The 21,313-nt window shown below is 36.7% G+C and overlaps 2 protein-coding genes across 3 annotated transcripts in view; one reads left to right on the top strand and one right to left on the bottom strand.

The window, feature by feature from the left end:
* The window catches only part of LOC138694166 (deoxyribodipyrimidine photo-lyase-like), a 42,438-nt gene extending 39,962 nt beyond the window's left edge, over nt 1-2,476 (bottom strand). The window contains exon 1 of one of the 2 annotated variants that reach the window (XM_069817749.1): nt 2,013-2,476. The gene's annotated coding sequence lies outside the window, so the exon portion shown is untranslated. Of the gene's footprint in view, nt 1-1,308; nt 1,388-2,012 lie in introns of those variants that run through there. The other variant, XM_069817750.1, reaches the window with a different exon arrangement.
* A 181-nt stretch (nt 2,477-2,657) lies between these two features.
* Nucleotides 2,658-21,313, top strand: part of IntS6 (integrator complex subunit 6) — an 84,991-nt gene continuing 66,335 nt past the window's right edge. Inside the window, exons 1-2 of the mRNA XM_069817751.1 lie at nt 2,658-3,389; nt 3,488-3,565. Coding sequence (XP_069673852.1) covers nt 3,273-3,389; nt 3,488-3,565 — 195 coding nt within the window. The 5' untranslated portion in view covers nt 2,658-3,272. The remainder of the gene's footprint in view (nt 3,390-3,487; nt 3,566-21,313) is intronic.

Raw genomic sequence — 21,313 nt, forward strand, 5'->3', positions numbered from 1 at the left:
ACAGGGAAATAGTTCTAGGTTGTCCTGTGCAAAGTACTGGGTACCAGAAAGTAAAACCACGTGCGTAGTATTCTATATTATTCGTAGTACGCAATTGTTAAAGAAAAAAATGATGCCTCCTTTAGTCTAGTCCAGCAGTTGGCATTTCATGCCACAAGCGGCAGCTTACGTCATAGATATGCTGGGGCAGTTCCAGAGGAAGGTTCACTACTGCATCCCTCTACCTATACTTAATACACATACGACAGGCAGAGTACATATACAAGTAGTTGTATTTGGCAGTCAGCATGTCTGTTTCCAAACCATTAAACGTAAAGAGTGCAGCAAAACGAATATTTGTAGAGGAATGAGAAGAGAAATTCTTTTGTTGTGCACAAGAAGAAAATGTATAAGTTTGTTACATTCTAAACTACTTCAAGAGTTTCATACTACCACCATAAAGAGGCATTATACAAAACTTCACTGTCACGTGTACTTTGCCATAACATTAATACTGATTAAGAAAAAAGCGTTGCCGAATAACATTTTTTGATATAAAATTTTTAAACTTTGCAAAGAAGCTTAAATAAGGGAAAATTTCTCATTTAAAATTTCCCGAAAATTCGCTACAATTCAAAATGTCCACTCCCTAGGTCTTTTTGTGCTAGGATTATTTCATGTTCGGCTCGACATTTATTATAGCCTATGTGAGCAATTTTTAAAAATGAAACATGTTAAATGTAAAGCATACTCCCGATTGAAGGACCAACATTTATTTGAGCAATTTACAAATTCCAACTTATGACGGAGAACAAGATTTCACTTAACTAATTAAAACATTGGGATAGGCTGATGAGTCATTTCAAATCCATCACAAGGATGCGAAGTTCCGTTAATTATTTCTAGACTATAGGCCTACGGGCGAGGTTCAGTCCTCCTCATCCCAGCCTACTACTGCTTTCTACCACCCCTCGCCTTACATATTGTAATAGGCCTATGAAAATATATTGCAAGCTGTAAGAGTAGCCTATATCACTGTAAGAAAATGAGATAAAAATGTAGCCTAGTTGAATGATAACTTCGAACAGAGAATATACATGACAGGCCAAGGCTAGTATGATTGAGATTACTGATCGGCTTCAAAATCTCAGCTTATGCTACAAGCCATTTAAATCGAAGGAATAATTTAATCATGTATCGATAACACGCAATATTAAATGTAGAACTAAGCTTAATTAATTAATTTAGGGTATTATGTAATTCTCCAGAAAAAACTAAACGGAAGAAGGCAGGCTACAATTTTCTTGTACATAGTGTGGTACTACTGACCAACGTAATATGGGAGGTCCAGGACGAATTACTAGAGAAATGTTCCGTTTCCCTAGTGTTGTGTCCTGGACTTCTAGAGTCTCATATGGATTCCCTCTCGCGTTTGTAACCGGTGGAGGAAGGAAGATGGCTACAGCAGTGTACTAAAATATACCAGAACACGGGTTCCTTCCTTTCCCTCGTACTTCAAAATTCCAACCTTGTGCACACAAAATAAATTACTGGCACTGAAAAGTCTCTTCGTAAGCATGATGTGCATTCGACAAACACAGACAATTCTGCTCTTTTTAGTATTTTAAGATATAATTGTCGGTGAGGAATCCGTATACTGAAAAGACACCACTTACGAAGCAATAGGCCAGGAGATAATGGGGTAGGGTGGCCAGCTCCTTTTCTCTTTTAGTTTATGTAGCTTTTCTGGAGAATTGTCCTAGGCCTAATTAAAATTGGTCTTAAAAATTTTAACACATGCAACATGTATGCCTATTCTCAGATTTAAAGTAGTGTACAGTAAAACTATTGTCGTGCAGCAGGATTCCGACAAGCATACAAAAAAAAAACACGTACAAAATTTGTGCAAGAACTCCAATTGGCTACTTCCTTAAATTTAAATAACACCCACTTCAGGATTCCCTGGTAACAAACTAAATTTCAACAAGCTTAGTCAATATATTATATCGTTTGATCGCAATATTGATAAAGACCTGCACGATTACGAATAATTCAAATCCAAATCCAGTATGTTTAGCTTCATCAGAGCAACCAGTTTTGCCACAATCGATCCATTTAAAGACACCAAGAAGAATTGCTAAATCCGTTGAATTCCTCTATTTCCAAATTTTTGCCTCTTCAGGGAGTAAAAACCTGTTAAATACCTACACCAAAAATGATAACTTTTAGAAATTCCTCGACAGATTAAAGTTATAAACCGTCACATTTGGTGGTAAACATTGGCAACATTGAGGACGCCATTACTATTGCCAAAATCTGGGAACATATGCGCGTTTCCTCTTTAGTATAAATCTCGAACTCTTTATATTAAACTTCGATAGCTCAGTTGATATAGCAGCAAATTAATTTATGTTGTACCGATAACACATTTCTGCAGGCGTTTTGATATTCAATTGTTTCTCAGTTTTAAACTCCTTTTAATGATCACGAAGCATAATTCCCGCACATTGACGTCCACGCGACCCGCTGCTGTCATATACATTACGTCGTATATCTTAGCGACATTAGCGATCCTACAGTCGTCATCACAGACCACGTAGGAAAGATTGATCTCGTAGAAATCGGCATAGACAATTCAATTCTCCCGATTCCCGCTAATTCTCTCTCAAAGTGTGACGTCACAAGGAAAATGGAATTATGGGATATGTGGAATAGTCTTTGTTGGGTGGATTATGGAATTTTCAGTAGGTGTACTTCCTCAGTAATAGACTTATGGGCAGTGCCGTTACATATATACATTTTATTGTATTTCGGTCTTTGTATCACATTTATAAATAATGAACGTGGAATAGTAGCCATACGTGCTTCGATTGAGGCAGGGGACATGACGATAACACACTTCGAGGGACCGTCTCCACACATGTAATTAGAGCATAATGCATCTAAGAATCGAGTGTATGGGTTCTGTATTTCTTTAAATGTGTGCGAACGTGGAAGGAAAGAACATATAGAGCGATTGTTGCGATTACTTTAATATTTTAGATTTAAATGTGCCTTAAGTGAGAACAATGTGAAAGTGAGTATACGGCCCCCAAGTACACGACCAATCATGGCGAAGGAGGTCACGTGGTGTGAGTCTTCGTGGCGTTTCAGGCTTTCAGCTGCTTGACGAGGCAGCTGCTGGTCGGCTGCATAAAATCTCCGAACAAATGAAGTGGTGGATTTTCCATAAATTTGACCCCTAAGTGCAGTTATTTTAATGTATGTAGGAAGAACATAAAGCAGTAATCGAAATGACTATAATAGTTTTTCTAATAGATACCTCTGCATCTATGAATCAGAGAGCATATTTGGGTGGACGCCCAACATTGCTCGATGTTGCTAAGGGAGCTGTAGAAACGTTCGTTAAGGTACGGTAAGAAATTTTACGGCGTATTATGTTCGCGAAACTTTTTGGTTGCGTTAATGTTAGGATTTTACGATTTATCAAATTTTATTTATTTCCTAGGTTCGACAAAGATCCCCTGAAAGTAGAGGTGATAGATACATGTTGTTAACTTTCGAAGATCCGCCCGCTAATATTAAGGTAAGTGAAAATTTCCTGTTGCCAAATTCAAGGAATACTCTACGAATATCTCGTGTTTATTTTGGCCTGGAGCCTTTATTATTTATTTTATTTGGAGAGCGGTAGCCCCAAACATAACAGGAGCATATCATAAAGGAGATACTTGTGCAATTCTGCGTCAAATATATTTTTATGGTTGACACAACCCCTTCTGCGTTATTGTGCCCACGGGAGCTCACTCGCTATGATTTATGGGAAATTGGTACGAAAGACGCAATACGTATGCGCATGTGAACAGTGTTCCGTGTATCATCCGTTTTCAAACGAAGTTGAACAACGTAATAGAAAATGTGGAACCGCGTTTTCAGCATTCGGTATTTAAAAATATTTTTCTTAAATTTTTTCTCTAATTTATGAACTCCAATTCCGCGAGCAATACTGTATTTGCAACTATAAAAAAATGTAATTGTTGGAAATATAGTACATAAAGAAATGTATGCTGAAATTTGATACCAGTATATCATTAATTTTTAATGGAATAAGTTACATTAATAGTCTTGCATTGGAATCAATACAAAACTTCGTTTGAATGTTTAATTTTTGTAAAACTCTAGTACGTATTTCGGGATTTTAATATGTTAATAATTCCACTTTATTTTCTTGTAGCGTATGAATTAATGTTTATTTAAATGGAAATGTAAAAATTCATAGGTAGTGACGTATATTTAAGCATAGACCTAGTTCGATCCTCGGCATACTCTAGCTTGTATTGGGCAAGCCCATGGCCCAGGTAACAGGGGTCTTTTCCGGAGCTCCGGTTCCTATTTGGCATCCCAGCAAACCAATCACCTCATCTCCTTGTGAGTGTAGCATAGACCAGCCACCTATGGCGCACTCTGGACACCGACTCTGTCGGTAAATTGGTCTAACAGCTCACATTATGTGTGTGAATAACGTAATAGTCGAGTACCCGCCATTAGAAAAAAAAATAAGCGACGTCTAAGAATTAATGTTCACTTTCTTATTTTGAAATTCGTCCTATCGCATTTTAATAATAAAAGTTACGACAGTTCTATATTCATTCTGCCCAAGGACAGGCCTTTCACTGCAAACCCAGCTCTCTCCAATCTTTCTTATTTTCCACCCTCTTTGTCTTCGCATGTGATCCATTAATTATCTTAATGTCGTCTATCATTTGATTTCTTCTGCCCCGAACACTTCTCCTGTTCACCATTCCTTCCAGTGCATCTTTCAATACGCAGTTTCTTCTCACCCAGTGACCCAGCCAATTCCTTTTTTCTTTTCCCAATCAGTTTCAGCATCATTCTTTCTTATCCCACTCATTCCAACTCAGCTTCATTTCTTGTTCTGTCTGTCCACTTCACACGTTCCATTTTTCTCCATATCCACATTTCAAATGCTTCTAGTCGTTTCTCTTCACTTCGTCATAATGTTCATGTTTCTGTCCCATACAATTCTTTCTCCAGAGACCTGCAGAAAATGCTTCTTTTTCTATTAAAGCTTTCTTGGCCATTGTTATCCTCCTTTTGGCTTCCTGGCAGCAGTTTGTTACTGCCTACAGTACACCCCAAGTATTTGAAGCTATACACATGCTCTACTGCCTCAGAGTTCATGAGTTCATTTTCTGTATTTTTCTTTCTATGACCATAGTCTTTGTCTTATTTGTATTTAGCTTCGTCCCATACTGCTCACAGCTGTCATTTAGCTCCAGTAGAGTATAAGCTCCTCTTCTGTTAACGCCATATCATCAAATCTTATGCACTTTATTCTTCTTCCTTCTACCATCACTCCTGCCATATTCTGAAAACAGTTCTTCACTAAATCCTCCAAGTAGATGTTGAACAGGATAGGTAATAAAGGGCATCCTTGACGTACTCTTCCCATTTCACTTCCTTCAGACATTTCTTCTCCTGACTGACTCATTTCATTTAAAGGTTACTGAACAGCCTTCTGTCTTCCCAATCCACATCTGTTTTCTTTAGGGTCCCCATTAGTTTATTTCAATCCACTCTGTCAAAAGCCTTTTCTAAGTCTACAAATACTATATACACTTCTTTATTCTTTTCTAGGTATCTTTTGCTGATTGTTCGTAGTAGTAGTAGTGCAATTGCATTTCCCATACCTTTTACCTTCCTGAAGCCATACTGCTTTTCTTCAAAGTGTTCTTTCATTTTAGGATATAAATGTCGATTCAGTATTTGCAGAAGAATCTTCGCTGAGTGTGATATCAGGCTGATAGTCCTGAACTCGTTACCGGTACATTAGTTCTAGATTTTTTCCTTTAAATACAATCACTTATGCCTATGTAAGATAATTTGGGTCTATATGACTATAGGATATCGGTAGTGTGTTTATGAGAATATATGTTGGCTAGATTGGAGAATGGGGTGATGTCATGTGGTCGACATATGTGAGAAGGTTAGTGGGTTAGTTGAGGTGATATCTCAGTGAGTTTTATTTATTCGTCGTGTTGGTTTATGTCGGCCATGTTGTGACGACAGTGTTCTGACATATCATTTGTCAAACTTGACGAAAATTAAGCGATATCCTATAATAAAAGAATCCCAATAATTCTACTTTTTCAAATGATAAATTCAATAACTTATAGGCAATTGGCTGCCGAATTTTCACTGTAAACCTTGTACAGATGCCCCCATGTTTTTGTTAAATATCTGATTATACGATAAACATTGTCAGAATAAGAAGCCTTAGATGTTACTGTAATTTGTGATAGCTTTTGGATAACTGGTGCATTAAAAATTTATTTCGATTGGAGTAGATTTAGAAGAGGAGAGAGGAGGAGAATAAAATTACGTTACAATAGGTTATTTTAAACACAGCATTACTGAATTTACGTTTTAGCACATAATTGTTACCTAGTATATACATTTAATGTCGATTTAATAAACTTCAATGTTACAAAAATACAGTAAGGTTTGATGAGGATTAGAGGTGGATGGGTAGAATAGTCCACTTGCATTTAGGTCACTGACAAAGGACCCATTGTGCTAGCTCAATATTTCTGGGAAAAAAAAAATCGACATGGACGATAAATGGTGAACATATTTAGCATGGAGAAATTTATCTGGGACGTGGCTTTTTCACGTGCCATAAGTCTATGGCATGGATCCTTCTCCGAAGGATACCATACTAAGAATTTTTAGGTCTCTGTTACTTTGCGATACATGGGAAAAATTTCCCTCCTTCTGTGATGCTGTCAACGTAAAAGGCTGTCATTATTAGATACTCTCTCACGAACATTAGGTATAATTTGAAATATGGATCGCTCAGTAACAATTTGGGTAAAGTCCGCCGAGTTAGCTCGGTGGTAGCTCATCTGCCTCCAGACTATCCAGTCTGGGTTCGATTCCTTGCAGGGCCAGAGATTTCTACCTCTGGTCTAGGAGAGATGGCAGTGCACAACTTCTAATTACTATATTGTGCACCAATATCCTGGATTAAATCCCAAATCTCTCTACAGTGTATATGAAGAGAAGGCTGCCACCAGAATAGCTCATTTGGCTGAGGCTCTTACCTGTTAATTTGGAGTTGAACTCGGGTGTGGGTTTGAGTTCCGTTTGGTCTGATTATCTGGTTGGGTTATTTCCGAGGTTTTCCCCAACTGTAAGGCGAATGTCAGATAATCTATGGCAAATCCTCGGTCTCATCTCGCCAAATACTATCTCTCTCTATCACCAATCTCATTGATGCTAAATAACCGAGTAGTTGATAGAGCATCGTTAAATAACGAACTAAAAAAAAATATTCAAGGTAGAGCATCCACCTGCCATTGTAAACGAATATTGCACTCTTTTATCACTGCCAATGTGTCACTCTCCAAATCCCATAGCCAATAGGAACTGGATACGTCACTTGCCTTTCTGATGCCACACAGGAAGTGAACACGATGTTGCCACACACACACACACATATGCCCTTCCACCTGCCCACCCACCAGCTCATTGCCACTGGGGTGAGGGAAGGCTGAATGCTGTTATTTGCAACATTGTTCTCTGGCTCTGTATGTTCAACATGCTTTACTAGAGGCATCAGAAGTTGAACCTCTCTCCTTGACCACTGTAATAGTTTCACTTTGGCACTGCTAGAAAGTAGTCTGTGCTTGTCACTTCCTATGTATTCATGTATACATTCTTAGCTTTTTATTAACAGTTTTGCATAATGTAATATTAATCTGGGTCCTCTTCCATTCCATATGTATTTGTATGTGTTCTTTTTTATATTTTTTGTTTACCTTTTTTTCCTTTTTAAAGTTAATTTAGATTAGCCAGCTTTACTACCTTTCTCAAGTGCATGTCCTCATCTGATTTTAAGTCCTGTTACTGTTCTTTCATTAACATAGTTGTTGTTTAGTCAACTGTCCAAAGACAGGTCTGAACCTTACAAGTGATACCAAGGAGTCACCATTTATGAGGCAACTAGGCCAGGAGATAATGGAGTAGAGTGGCCCGTTTCTTTCCCCCTTCATTACATATATCATCGACTAGCTACATATTACACTAGTCAGACTTCAGATGCATGCAAACAACTGTTCTTCCTCTGACACATATCGTCAAATGAGATGTACTGCCTGATAATAATAGATGTACAGTTCCCCAAAAAAGGAATGAGACGACTCTTGGTCGTTGAAAGTTAAAGTTCTACAACACGGTTTACGCGATATTGATGTAGCCAGGAAGACATCTGGCCGGGCATGCTTAGACTTATTTTCATCCTATTCTTGTACACACCAGTGCAAAATGTTATCAGTTGTCTGTCTATTTCTGGTGTAGGTGTCTTTTCACGTCCTTGATCATTTATCTTTTATGAAAGTTTGAAATATATTGTGTAACACGAAAGTCATTCACCAAAGTGAGAGAACACTATTAATTTTGAAGTGACAAATGTAGACCCACGGCAAAGATAGCAAGGAACATTGTAAGGACCACGACGAGGACAACAAGGACAAAGATCAGGACCACAATAACATATTAAAAGAAACACGACAAACGCCACGACAAAGATTATGATAATTGCCACGAAATGGACAAGGATTAAAAGGACCAGAACCACAGAAAGGACTATTAGAAAGACAAGGACCACGATAAGGAGAAAGATCAGGACCACGATAATACACTAGGACAAGAAACATGACAAGCATTACGATAAATACCACAATATGGACCACGATAAGGATTACAACAAGGACCAGGACCACGAAAAGGATTATTAGAAAGACAACCAGGAAAACAGTAAGGACCACGACAAAGATATGAACCACGGTAAGGAAAATGATGAGGATCACAACATGGACCATGACAAGAAGCACAATAAGAACTACAACAGAGGCCACGGTAAGGAACATGACATGAAACACGACAAGTTTCAAAATAAGAATCACAATAAGGACCTCAATATGGACAAAGATAAGGATCACTCAAGGACCACGATAATGTTCACGACAAGGATGACTATAAGAATCACAACATGGACCACGACAAGACGAGGATAAGGATCACGCCATGAACCGCGACAAGCACCATGACGAGGATCATGATAAGGACTCAGACATGGTCCGTGATAAGGTTCACAGATACAGACCACGATTAACACCACGGCAAAGACCACGACATGTACGACAAACAAAACAAGGATCACGTTAAAAACCACGACATGGACCACGATAAGGATTTCGAAATTTAGCAAGATAAGGACCATGACAAAACAAGAAATACCACTATAAAACCATGATAAGAACAACAAGTGGAATGATGAAGACCATTACAATGGCAACAAGCGTTATGATGAAGACCATGGAGAAAACAGCAAAGACCGCTCTAACGGCTGCGATAAAGATGAGGACCATGATAAGGATCACGACATGCACCATGATAAGTACCACGACAACGATCACGATAAGGACCACGACATTGAGTATGATAAGGATCACGTCAAAGACCACCAAAGAACTGTGATAAGAACCATGAAAGGATCGCGATAAGGAATGCGTCAAAGATAAGAGCCACGACAAGGACCACAGTAAAGATGACGATATAGGCCACGAAAAGCACTTTGATAGGGGTCACTATAAGGACCACGAGAATGATCACAAGGAGGACTATGATAAAGGTTATAAGGACCACAATTACGATAACTATAAGAATGACAAGGATCACAACAAGAACAACGATTATGACAAAGACAAGGACTACGATGAGGATCATGACATGGGCCACGACGATAATCACGAGAATGATCGTGAAAGGGATCACGACATTCGGCCATGATAAGGTTGCAATAAGAACTATGAGATTGACAAGAATCATTTTAGGACCATGACAGTAACAAAGACAGGAATCACAATAAAGATCCCAACATGGATCACGATAAGGACAATAACAAAAACAACAAATACCTAATAAGGACCGTGAAAAAAAGCAATAAGGAAGACAATAAGGATTATTACAATGCCAACAAGGACCACGATAAAGACAAAGGTCGCGATAAGAGACATGTCAAAGACAACAAGAACCACGACAAAAACAATAAAGATCACGATAAGGACCATGACAGGGAGAAACAAGGACCAATATAAGAAACGCTACATAGGCAAAGACAAGGACCACGATAGTAATTACGAAATGGACTATGATAAGGACAAAGTTCACGATAAAGGTCATGACATGAACCACGATAAGGACCAAGACCACTATAAGGACTATAACAAAGACAACAAATATCACAATAAGGATTATGATAAAGACAAGAACAGTAAAGGGCTATTGCAGTGACAAGGATCAAGATAAGGACCACAACAAGGACCACGATAAGAAACCCGACAAAGACAACAGTGACCATGATGAGGATCGTGGCAAAGACAACAAGGATCATTGTAAGATCTACGGCAATGATCATGATAAGGACCATGACATGGATAATGATAAGAATTAAAAGTACCAAGACATGGATCATAACAAGAACCACGACAAGGACAGTGATTCACGTGATGCTTAGTCCTTATCATGGTCTTTGTAGCCTTTGCCAGGTCCTTATGCTGATCCTTGTTGTCTTTGTGGTCCTTACTGTGATCCTTGTCTTTGTCATGGTCCTTATCACGACAATTGTCTTTATTGTGGTCCTTATCATGGTCCTTATTTTCTTTGTCAGGGTCGTTATCGTGGTCTTGTTCATTATCGTGATCCTTATTGTGATTCATTTCGTGGTCCTTATCATGATTCATTTCGTAGTTCTTATCATGATCTTTATTGTGGTGCTTGTCACAGCTCATGTTGTGATCCTTGTCATCGTCCTCGTCTTTGTTCTTGTCGTGCTTCTTGTTTTTATCATGCTTCTACGATTATCATTTCAAATAAAAATATTTTTCCCCTTTGGCAAGTGACTATTGTTTCACATGGTAGATAATGTCGTCCTTGAAGTGGGGTCTTAAGATGCTGTACAGCAGCCTGACTGATCACAGATTTACTCAGGATTTTTTATACCGAGCGCCATGTAACTAATTTTGAAGTGAGTTATACTATAGTAGAGGAGGCAAGACCTGTCCTGTGACTATATCATATGCCATGGCTATATCACCTATGGGTATAGGTAGAGGAGGAAGATAGATGAACTTTCGTGTCAGTAAATTCGTATAATATTAACCATCATGAAACACTCTGATAGCTCATTCTTTTCGTTGACACACAGCCCATATGCCATATCTCGCCTCCTCATCTATATAGTATAAAAATTTGTACAATTGTAATCTTACAAAATTGTGACTTATTTCACATCTTTGAGCATCAATGCTAATATAAGATCTATAGAATACAGGAAATGAAATGAAATGGAATGGGAAAAAACTTGATTTAAAACCTTGTCAAGGAGAGGAAGCCAGCACTCTCACTCGCATGTTTGCCCTCTTGGAATGTGTTCCCAAATGGCCCGGGCTATAATATTCTTTGTCAATATTTTGAATGGTAACCTGCCTGCGGTGAGACTGAAAGCTGGAGAAATGTCTGTCTTTCCATCTTGTCTCAGTGGCTGATGCGGTTAATATTTAAATGTAGTTATTTAAAATCAATTTCTTAATGCTTGTTGTTAAAGCATTTTACATTTTTCAATTTCATTGTAATTCTTAGTTTTTAATATAAAATATACATTTACACTATATACTGTATATGTAAAATATATAAATGGGTCCACACCTGTGGAGTAACAGCTAGCGTGTCTGGCTGTGAAACCAGGTGGCCCGGGTTCGATTTCCAGTCGGGGCAAGTTATATGATTGAGATTTTTTCTGGGGTTTTCCCTCAACCCAATATGAGCAAATGCTGGGTAATTTTCAGTGCTGGACCCTGGATTCATTTTACCAGCATTATCACCTTCATCTCATTCAGATGCTAAATAACCTAAGATGTTGATAAAATAACCTATTAAAGTTAAAATAAATATATAAATAGTATAAATGAGTCTGAGCTACTGAGATGACACGAAAGTTTCCATTTCTGCACTGAGTGTCAATGTAGTCATGAAGGTTCAAATGTCGATTTAACTATACGATTTATGTGTATATTTACCTATTTACGTCATATTACCATATTTTTTGCAGTTTTTGAAGTGAATTTCGGGATTATGCTTGCAACAAACCAAATAGCCTATATTTAAATAACTCAAATATTCGTTATCTTGTTTATCATTGCTCTGGTGTCTGATCATGCGCAGTGTGTTACATCCGAGACTTAAGAATATTCCATCGTCTCATTCATTTTTTGGGGGAACTGTACTTACCAGTCAGAACCTCAATCAGAGGAAATTAACATAGATTTAGCTTCGAATTGTGTGTTTTCATTTTTTTTTTTCTTAAAATTGCTGCTCCTCTTTGATCTCTTGTTTTTATTCATACTGGTACACTAATGTAAATCATTGTGTAATGGTTTAGTTCTTTTATACCTTGTAGTTTTTTTTGCTGATAATGACAACAGTATTAATTTTCTTTATTTTTAGTTCTCTATTTAACTCTTTTTCTTTAGTTCTTAATCCTCTTATGTTTCATGCAGTCATTTGTAATCTTTCAATTAATGCTATATAGTTTCTCCTTAACTTGACCTTGTTGCTTTGTTTGACATCCGTCAATAAAGTACTCTGATTATCCAGTACAGGTTACAGGAAATTGTAGTAATTAATAGCAGTAAACTGTTCTTTTGTTGTCATTTTCGAATGACGATTAGTTGATTTGCATCATTCTTTCTCAAGCTTCCGAAGTAAGTGCGTCAATGTTGTTGTTCTTCCTATTTATCAGAGTTGAGTTTATTACAGAGAAGAAGGTGCTGTTTGTTCAAAATTTCATTTTTGTTACATATAGGATAGTTTGTTATTGTTAAGTTCGGTTTGTTGAGATGCTCAGTGAGACAATCATATCCTGTAAGCAATCGGAAATGTGCTAAGCCTACTGCTAGTTTTCCGAGATTTTGTTAAAATGTGTTTTTCTTCATTGGCTTTTTCATACAGTTGCCTTTCACTTCAGCTTTGTTTATTTTCTATCTTCTGCAGTGGTCCTTCGCTAATTTGCATTTTGTTGGAATTTCTACATTGAAATTAAATAAAATAATAGTAAGCTTGTAACAAGCATTCTAACTTTGTACTGACATTGTCCCTTAACATGAGATGAAAAATTTAGAGAGTATCTCCATTAGATACCATATTAAATAACGCAAACGTCTTCAATTATTGCGACGTTTTGTTCAGTGATCTCAGGATTGATTCCGCTCAGAAAATACAGCATGTTCATAATGCATGCGTCCGCTTCATTTGCAATGTTCGATACTATGATCATATCTCACCTTCTTTCGAGAAGTTATCATGGCTTAGGTTACATGAGAGGAGGAATCTGCACTTGCTTTCTCTTTTATATCGAATTATGCACACTTCACCACCCTCTTATTTGCCCATTTTCATACTCTCTCTCACTATCATAATATTAATACTCGAACACAACGCGATAACATGCTAGAAATTACATTTCACACATCATCTCTGTATTCCTCATCTTTCACTGTTGCTACCTCTCTGCCGCCTGAAGTCAAGGGCTGCCGAACATTGAAATCTTTCAAATCCAAGTTAGAAAATTATCTTATGACGAGTTGCCAAACTAACTTAACTACTATTATGACAATTGCATGTTGTATTGCATGTTTCCACGTATTCACATTTTTTTTTTTTTTTATACTCTAGTGATATTTAATTTATTTTATCCTTTTGTTTTCATATTTCCCGTAATGGTATGTCTATAGGCTAATGTGATAACTTGAGCTATATAGGCTGTAATCATAATTTTCCTTACTGTGTGTACCTAAAGATATTGTATTATAATATCAATTTTTGTTTACCACCTGTGCTTATCTTAATATTTGGATTTATATAAATCCAAATATTAAGATAAGCACAGGTGGTAAACAAAAATTGATATTATAATACAGTGAGCTTATCGGCATCTCCAAAATGAAACTACGAAACCAAAATGAAACTAAAGATATTGTGTTCATTGTATGCTTTGTATTTTACTATTTTATTACTACTACTGCTATTACTATTATTATTATTATTATTATTATTATTATTATTATTATTATTATTATTGTTAGCTTATTCTGTTAACTGCCATTGTTTGTTTACTTATTTGTCATTTTTCTCACTCTGTTATCTTTCATCTATTTGTTCTTTTTTTGTTTTGTATGCTTTGTCTAATGGAAGCCTCTAATTTGAGGAAGCACTGGTAAATAAATAAAATATTATTTTATTGTCGTATATTTTTAGACTTTGTATGCCTCATTTATTTTGACTTGCTGTTCACATTTTATTATGCATTTTTCTTTCTTTCTATATGTTATATATTATGTCTGATTTCTACTTACTTGATGTTTACATTATGTTATTATTTATCTTATTCAGTTTTGTGTGTAAAATTTGTAGTGTGCTTTGTAAATTTGTAGTGTTTTTTGTAACTCAGTTTTACTCCTGGTTGAGTGTTAGAGAAGGCCGTATGGCTTTAACTCTGCCAGGTTAAATAAACCATTATTATTATTATTATTATTATTATTATTATTATTATTATTATAATTATTATTATTATTATTTTGTGAAAATGTCATTGTGCAGCGTAATCTGTTTTACTGTTCCTAATTCTGGCAAGTAAAGACGAGTGTTTTATCATTGTGATATTATACTCTCACCTTTTGTTAATAATTTTGGAGAGTATGATAGGCTTCGAAGCACTCTGGAACATGAAGGAACATTTGACGTTTGCACTCCCACATCGTTTTGCTTTGTTTCTTGTAAGATGTACAAACTCTGCAGGCTCTTGCTGAATTTTTCTTCCTTTCAGTTGGTAGTATATGGTGGGGAATTGAGCCAGCACTTTGCTCGTAATGTTGTGTATCTCCATGTGCTGCCTTTACATGAACATTATAGTTTAGACAAGGTCACACCCTCTAAAATATCATCTGCCAGGTTCAGTGGAAGCTTTGTATGTTTTTTTCTTCTTGGGTTTGCTTCCTTCTTCCATTCAGGGTCTTGCATACAATAACGTAGGCAATGAAAAGTATCATATCTATTAAAATATAGAAGAAAACTTTTCTTTAGCCTTCTACATATTTCCCTACAATGGGAAAGAGAGCGAGGACTAATGATCAATCCCCAACACCCTGTTATTGTAGACTACTCTTAATGCACTTGAGCTTGAATACTGTTTCTTCCTTTTCATTCTTCCTTTGTCGAGCATATGAATACTGTTCTGTTTTGTAGACAGAACAATCATACAGCTTTTCTGTCATGCCACTTTATTACCAATAAGCCTTTACAGGAATTAGATTCTTTCTCCCCTTTCTTCAACTTTATCGAAGCTAGTTCCTTGGAAAAATTCTTTCGTTATGAACAGTCCCCACTGCATTTATCTTCCTCTCCCAAAGTGCTAAATATAAATTTGGTGATGAATACCAGTTATTCATGTAGATAGTGTAGCCCTTGTCCAAGATTGACTCTGAGTTGAAAAACCACTCTTTCACTAGCACTCTTGTCTGAATTTGCATCTACATTTTTGCCTGTGCAAATTTTTTAATTGAGGCAATTGCCAGATCTGGACTCACAAAGTTTTTAGAATTTTATTCCACGATGTTAGTCAGCAATGAGTTAAATTGCCCTCGTCATTTATAAGCAAAATGTATTCAAAGCTGTAGGCTGTAGAGTACTGTACGTATTGATTTGATTGTAAAGCACATGCATAACATTTCTAATCTAAATTCAGTTTTGTGTGGTGATTAACATTTAACCCCCTCAGTCTGCCAAATTAGCTCTGTGGTAGCACGTCTGCCTCCAGACTAGCCGCCCGAGTTCAATTCTTGGCAGGGTAAATTTTTATCTCGGGACTAGGAGAGGTGGTAGTACGCAACTTCTAATCACTAGATTGTGCATCAGTATGCCTGAGTTAAATCTCAAACTCTCCGCAGTGTCTATGAAGAGGGCATTTGTTCATAGTGATTCGTCCATCAGACCGGGACTTTAAATCTGGTGACCCTCCTTGGTATCTCTGTGTTGATTCTTCAAGAATTTTGTGATTATGTTCGCATTAGGGGCTTAGTTGATGAAACTCAAGTGACAGCTTATCTCCTGTTTAGAGAACAGAACTACTTTATTATCAGGCAGTACATCTCACTTGACGATATGTGTCAGAAAAAGAACTTATGTTTGTATGCATCTGAAATCTGATTAGTGTAATATAATATATTATATATATATATATATATATATATATATATATATATATATATATATATATATAAAACAATGTTTAATAAGTTACTAGGCTTATATATAAATTATTTTTCATGGGTATAAAAAGAAATCATGGTTGTGCTAAGTATCGAAAAAGTGTGCAAATCTTTTAATTTTAATTTTAGTTGGTTATTTAACGATGCTGTATCAACTACTACCTTTTTTAGCGTCGATGAGATTGGTGATAGCGAGATGATATTTGGCAAGATGAGGCCGAGGATTACCTTGCATTCACATTATGGTTGGGGAAAACCTCGAAAAAACCCAACCAGGTAATCAGCCCAAGCGGGGATCGAACCCACGCCCGAACACAACTTCAGACCGGCAGGCAAGTGCCTTAACCAGCTGAGCCACACCGGTGGCCCAAATCATTGAATGGTTTGGGGAAAGAGAAACTATGGTTCATCTCTCATCAGAATACGGGTGTTACAACTGTGTGCAATTTAATATAAATTAAGGACAAGTGTATAAAGTATGTAAATATTCAACACGAGACCTTCACTGTTCCTATCTTTCCACATACTGCCATTACAATGAATTTCCTTGCCCCTTAAAAACTCGTTGACAACCTGACTTAAATTAGTGAACTTCTGATCTTCTACCTACTGTGTTAAATACAAGATCATGGAGGAAAATACGAAAGTGCAAGTATTATTTACTGAATTTTCACTTGTCGTTACTTTTAAACTGCTCACAGCATGAGAAACTAGCAAACAACTGGTTCGATAATGCTACTTTCCAAGTTGTGCTGTTGTAAGCACATTGCACTGTGCGAGTTGCACAATATTTTGTACTGCAGCTCTGCTAAAGAAGCAATGAGTGACCATAATCTTAATCCTTGATGAAGTTGATCATGATCATGATATGACAGGTATAACATTACACAGGCAGTAATGTCATATTCCTTCACTCTGATAATAAGCTTCCATTTATATTTTCTTGTTCAAAATACATTCATAAATTGTAAACTAATTCTCAATATCGACTTTTGAGTGTTAAACTTCTTCCGAATTTTGATTTTTTTCTTGTAGGGATGTCTTTGCACATGTACATCTCCACACTACACACAGATTACTCAATAGTTCAACAGTACTGTAGATACCATTGTTAGCAAACGACTATCATAATCTAGAGATAGCAAGCAAGACTTACACTGTGAGGCTGCTTGGGCAGAGATTCTATTCCTTTGTGAGATGTTTACCGTTACCTTAGTTGGGTTTTAGCCAATATTTCCCCAAATTGTAAGATGAGTTGTAGTAATGGTGTAGCAAAAGCTTACACTTATCACCAAAATAAATCTTGCTGTCGCCAATTAGGCTATACTGATACTTTGCTGATACAGTGAAACCTGTTCAAGACAGAATTGATATGGTCCTAATTTTTTTTTTTTCCGTTGTGGACAGGTTTCCATATTATTAAGGTGTTACATTAAAATTGAATATTTTATCAAACAAAATGACATGCCGCAAACTGCAAGAAGTACAGAATATTCCGTTTAATACTAATCACATTAAATCAGCTTTCTGTCACTTATTGTTGGTGGATCATCTTGATTAAAATCTCATTTTCTGTATAAATGTTATCGTAGCTCATTCATCAGTCATTAAACACTGCTAAAGTTTACTAATCTCATTCAATTTAATATCTAACATCATACTATAATACTGTACTGTATATCACTGCACATTATTAATTGGACTATGAGTCATCCATTAGAAGTCTTGAATTCTGGTTTATGTAATTTCTTTTGCAGTACAATGGTTTGCTTTGCAGAATAGATCCAGAAATCGGCATGTTTTCTGAAAGGTCATGAAGGACCCACTCCCACAACAGTTCATTTATTTCCACATAAAGAGTTTCTTTCTGGATCCTTTTACAGAATGTCACCAATATTGACCGCAAGCCACTCACTCATTATGATCTTTATCTTTAAGTGACGCACCTGAGTTTTCCACAACTGAATTTCAACATTATTTCACATACGCTTCGTTTCTAATTTTCCTTTAACTCGATAACTTTTACTTCATCACTTAATGTTAATGCCACATTTTACGCAACTTTTTTACCTGGAAATCACTACACTTGCGCTCTGTCTAGCTACGACAGTATATGGGTGTGAAGCATTGAAAATCTCTGAAGGGACTCGTCAGCCTAGTCAACAGGGTAATAAAATTTATGACCGACAGGCCAACACACCCTCGTACCCTCCAAAGTTTTGCAAAGAAAACTTGTTTTTATCTTAGTGACCTACATATTTCGTATATTCCTTGAAATTACATGCTGTTTCAAAATATAGTTACAAAATATAACGTGTCCAAAATATTATTTCCGTTTTGAACAGTAGCAGGCAGTTTCCGTTTCCGCGTTGGAAGTTTCCATTTTATTCAGCAAAAATTACACATTATATATACGAATTTCGCTGGGACCAATAAATTGTTCCGAAATAGCTAGGATTCCGGATTATTCAGGTTCCGATTTGAACAGGTTTCACTGTACTTTGTATTCACACTGATAGGTGTGCATTGGAAAGAAAGGAGGCTATTCTGTAACCTTTATATAAAACTAGTCAAAGTCAGGATAGGAGAACAAATGTCAAAGGGAAGTGGAATAATAATAATAATAATAATAATAATAATAGAATGTTTTATTTTTGCTGGCAGAGTTAAGGCCATAAAACCTTCTTTTCCATTCAACCACCTTAATACAATAGTTACATACATACCGGTATTTAAATTATGAATATTTACAATACACTTAAAAGATTCTCCAGTTAAGTTTTAACGACTAGTACGTATTTATTTAAATTGAGATAAACCTATAAGAGAAAGTAATAATTTATGAACTAATTTAATTCAGTTCATTCCATATGCAACATGTAAAGAATTATAATTAAGTTGAGATAGCTAGTTGGTTAAAATGATGAGAATAGGGAGAGGAGTACAAGGATGTCCTTCATCATTTTGTTCAACATAAAATGAAGGATTATTGAAGGGAATTACCGAGTCCGAATGGTTGCTTTCTTGTAAACAGTGACTCAGTTATGTGATGTTACCTGATGATTCAGCCATGTAGGCCCAAGGGCCAGTGAAGTCCTTCTAGAATGCCCTTCCACCCCCCAAAGAGAGTACAATTGCCTTCTCAGACTGACACAATCTGTATACCATTCACAATACTATGTCACAAAATCATTTCAAGTTTGTGTCTAGTAGATGCTTACACAGTAGTAAAAGTGCTGAAGATTTCTTATTAAAGTCTTATTTGTAAGTGCAGATAACATGTTACTGCTGTTTTAATATGAATAACAGAATAGGATTGACAGTCAGTATGTATAAAATGGGATTACTGAATTAAATGAAGTAATGTGTTGGATTTTTTACAGAGATATTGGATTGTTGCAAAAGTTCGTAGCATTTTTTCGCAGCAGTAAAAGTTTTTGAGGTCAATAGAAGAAAGAAATTAATCAGTAATATATTTTCCTACATTATCTGCGGAAGTTTTTCGATTTCGCATCTGAAGAAATCTGCTGGTTTGGAATTAAAGAAGTCAAGCCAAGTTTGTAAAGCATCTTTGTGGTCAAAAGAATTCGCTTGTAGATTGTTGGATAGAGAACGGAAAAGGTTGAAATCTGAGGGTGCAATATCGGGAGAAAATGGGGGTTGTGGAATCACCTCCCAACCGAACTCCTAGATATCTCCTTTCATCATATTAACGATAATATGGCCATGCAATATCGTGTTGTAGCAGCACTTGCAGTCTTCCCAGTCGTTTTTCTTCAATTGCAGCTGGAAGACGTCCTAGTTGTTGGCAATAAATGTCAACAGTTATGGTTGTATTCCTAGGAAGCAATTTGTAGTATACCTTCTTTATCCCACAAGATGCATATCATCATCTTCTGTGGATGGACACTAACTTTTGTATGGTGTAGAAGTTAAAATGACAAAATCATTTCTTTCTCCAATGACATTCTTTCCATACAGGGCACAAATGTTTCGAACTGCCTTCACTGCTTTTTCTCCTCTATCAAACTTAAACAGAAATAAGTATATGTCTGAAGTATTCCTTTTTTTCCACTTGACACTTCATCTTCTTTAGCCCACAAATAGCACAACTTTCTTCACATCCGCAAAATTCAACGTGTATTTACAAGCACAACACACAATAAATAACAAATGACTACCAAACAATATCCTAACAATGCAGTGTTGTGATTAACAAAAATGCTACGAACTTATGCATCAGCCTAATATATTCTTCAGTCTTGATCCGAAATATAAGTTCCACTTCCCCTACCTTCCTTGATGACAACTGATTTGTAGTCCCAAAATGTTAGATGTGTCTACAGTATGATATTGTAAAAAGGCCTTAAAATTTGATACATTTATTACATACTGACCCAGCTCCATTCGAAGTTACTGTGGAAGACTCTAATCTTGGAACCTGACAGGAATGTAACCCGTTCCTACAGTTCGCGATAGTGACTCCTATTAGTAATGCTAGCCTGCTACCAGATGTCTAAAAATTGTGTTCTGATCCTAGCTCACAGCGGAAGCTGTTGAGCAGGTCATGTTAGCATCACATTCAGGTGCATTGTCACTGTTCTTACTACTCCTACTGCCATCACAATCATCAGTATCACTAATGTTATCACTATCACTACCACTGTCTTAATAATAATAATAATAATCCGTGGCGCTACAGCCCGTGAAGGACCTAGACCAACCAGCCGGCTGCTGGCCTCACACCCACATGTCGAAGCAGAGGTGGACGATCATCTAACCAGAACGGAGGTATCGTGTGGTTAGCACGATGATCCCCCCAGCCATTATAGCTGGCATTCGCAACCGGATTTTGCTACCTATCGTAGCTCCCCAAGTGCATCACGATGCTGGGTGGTCACCAGTTCCATACACTGGCCGAAATTTCATGA

Source organism: Periplaneta americana, chromosome 2 (assembly GCF_040183065.1).
Source record: "Periplaneta americana isolate PAMFEO1 chromosome 2, P.americana_PAMFEO1_priV1, whole genome shotgun sequence".
Classification (NCBI taxonomy): Eukaryota; Metazoa; Arthropoda; class Insecta; order Blattodea; family Blattidae; genus Periplaneta; species Periplaneta americana.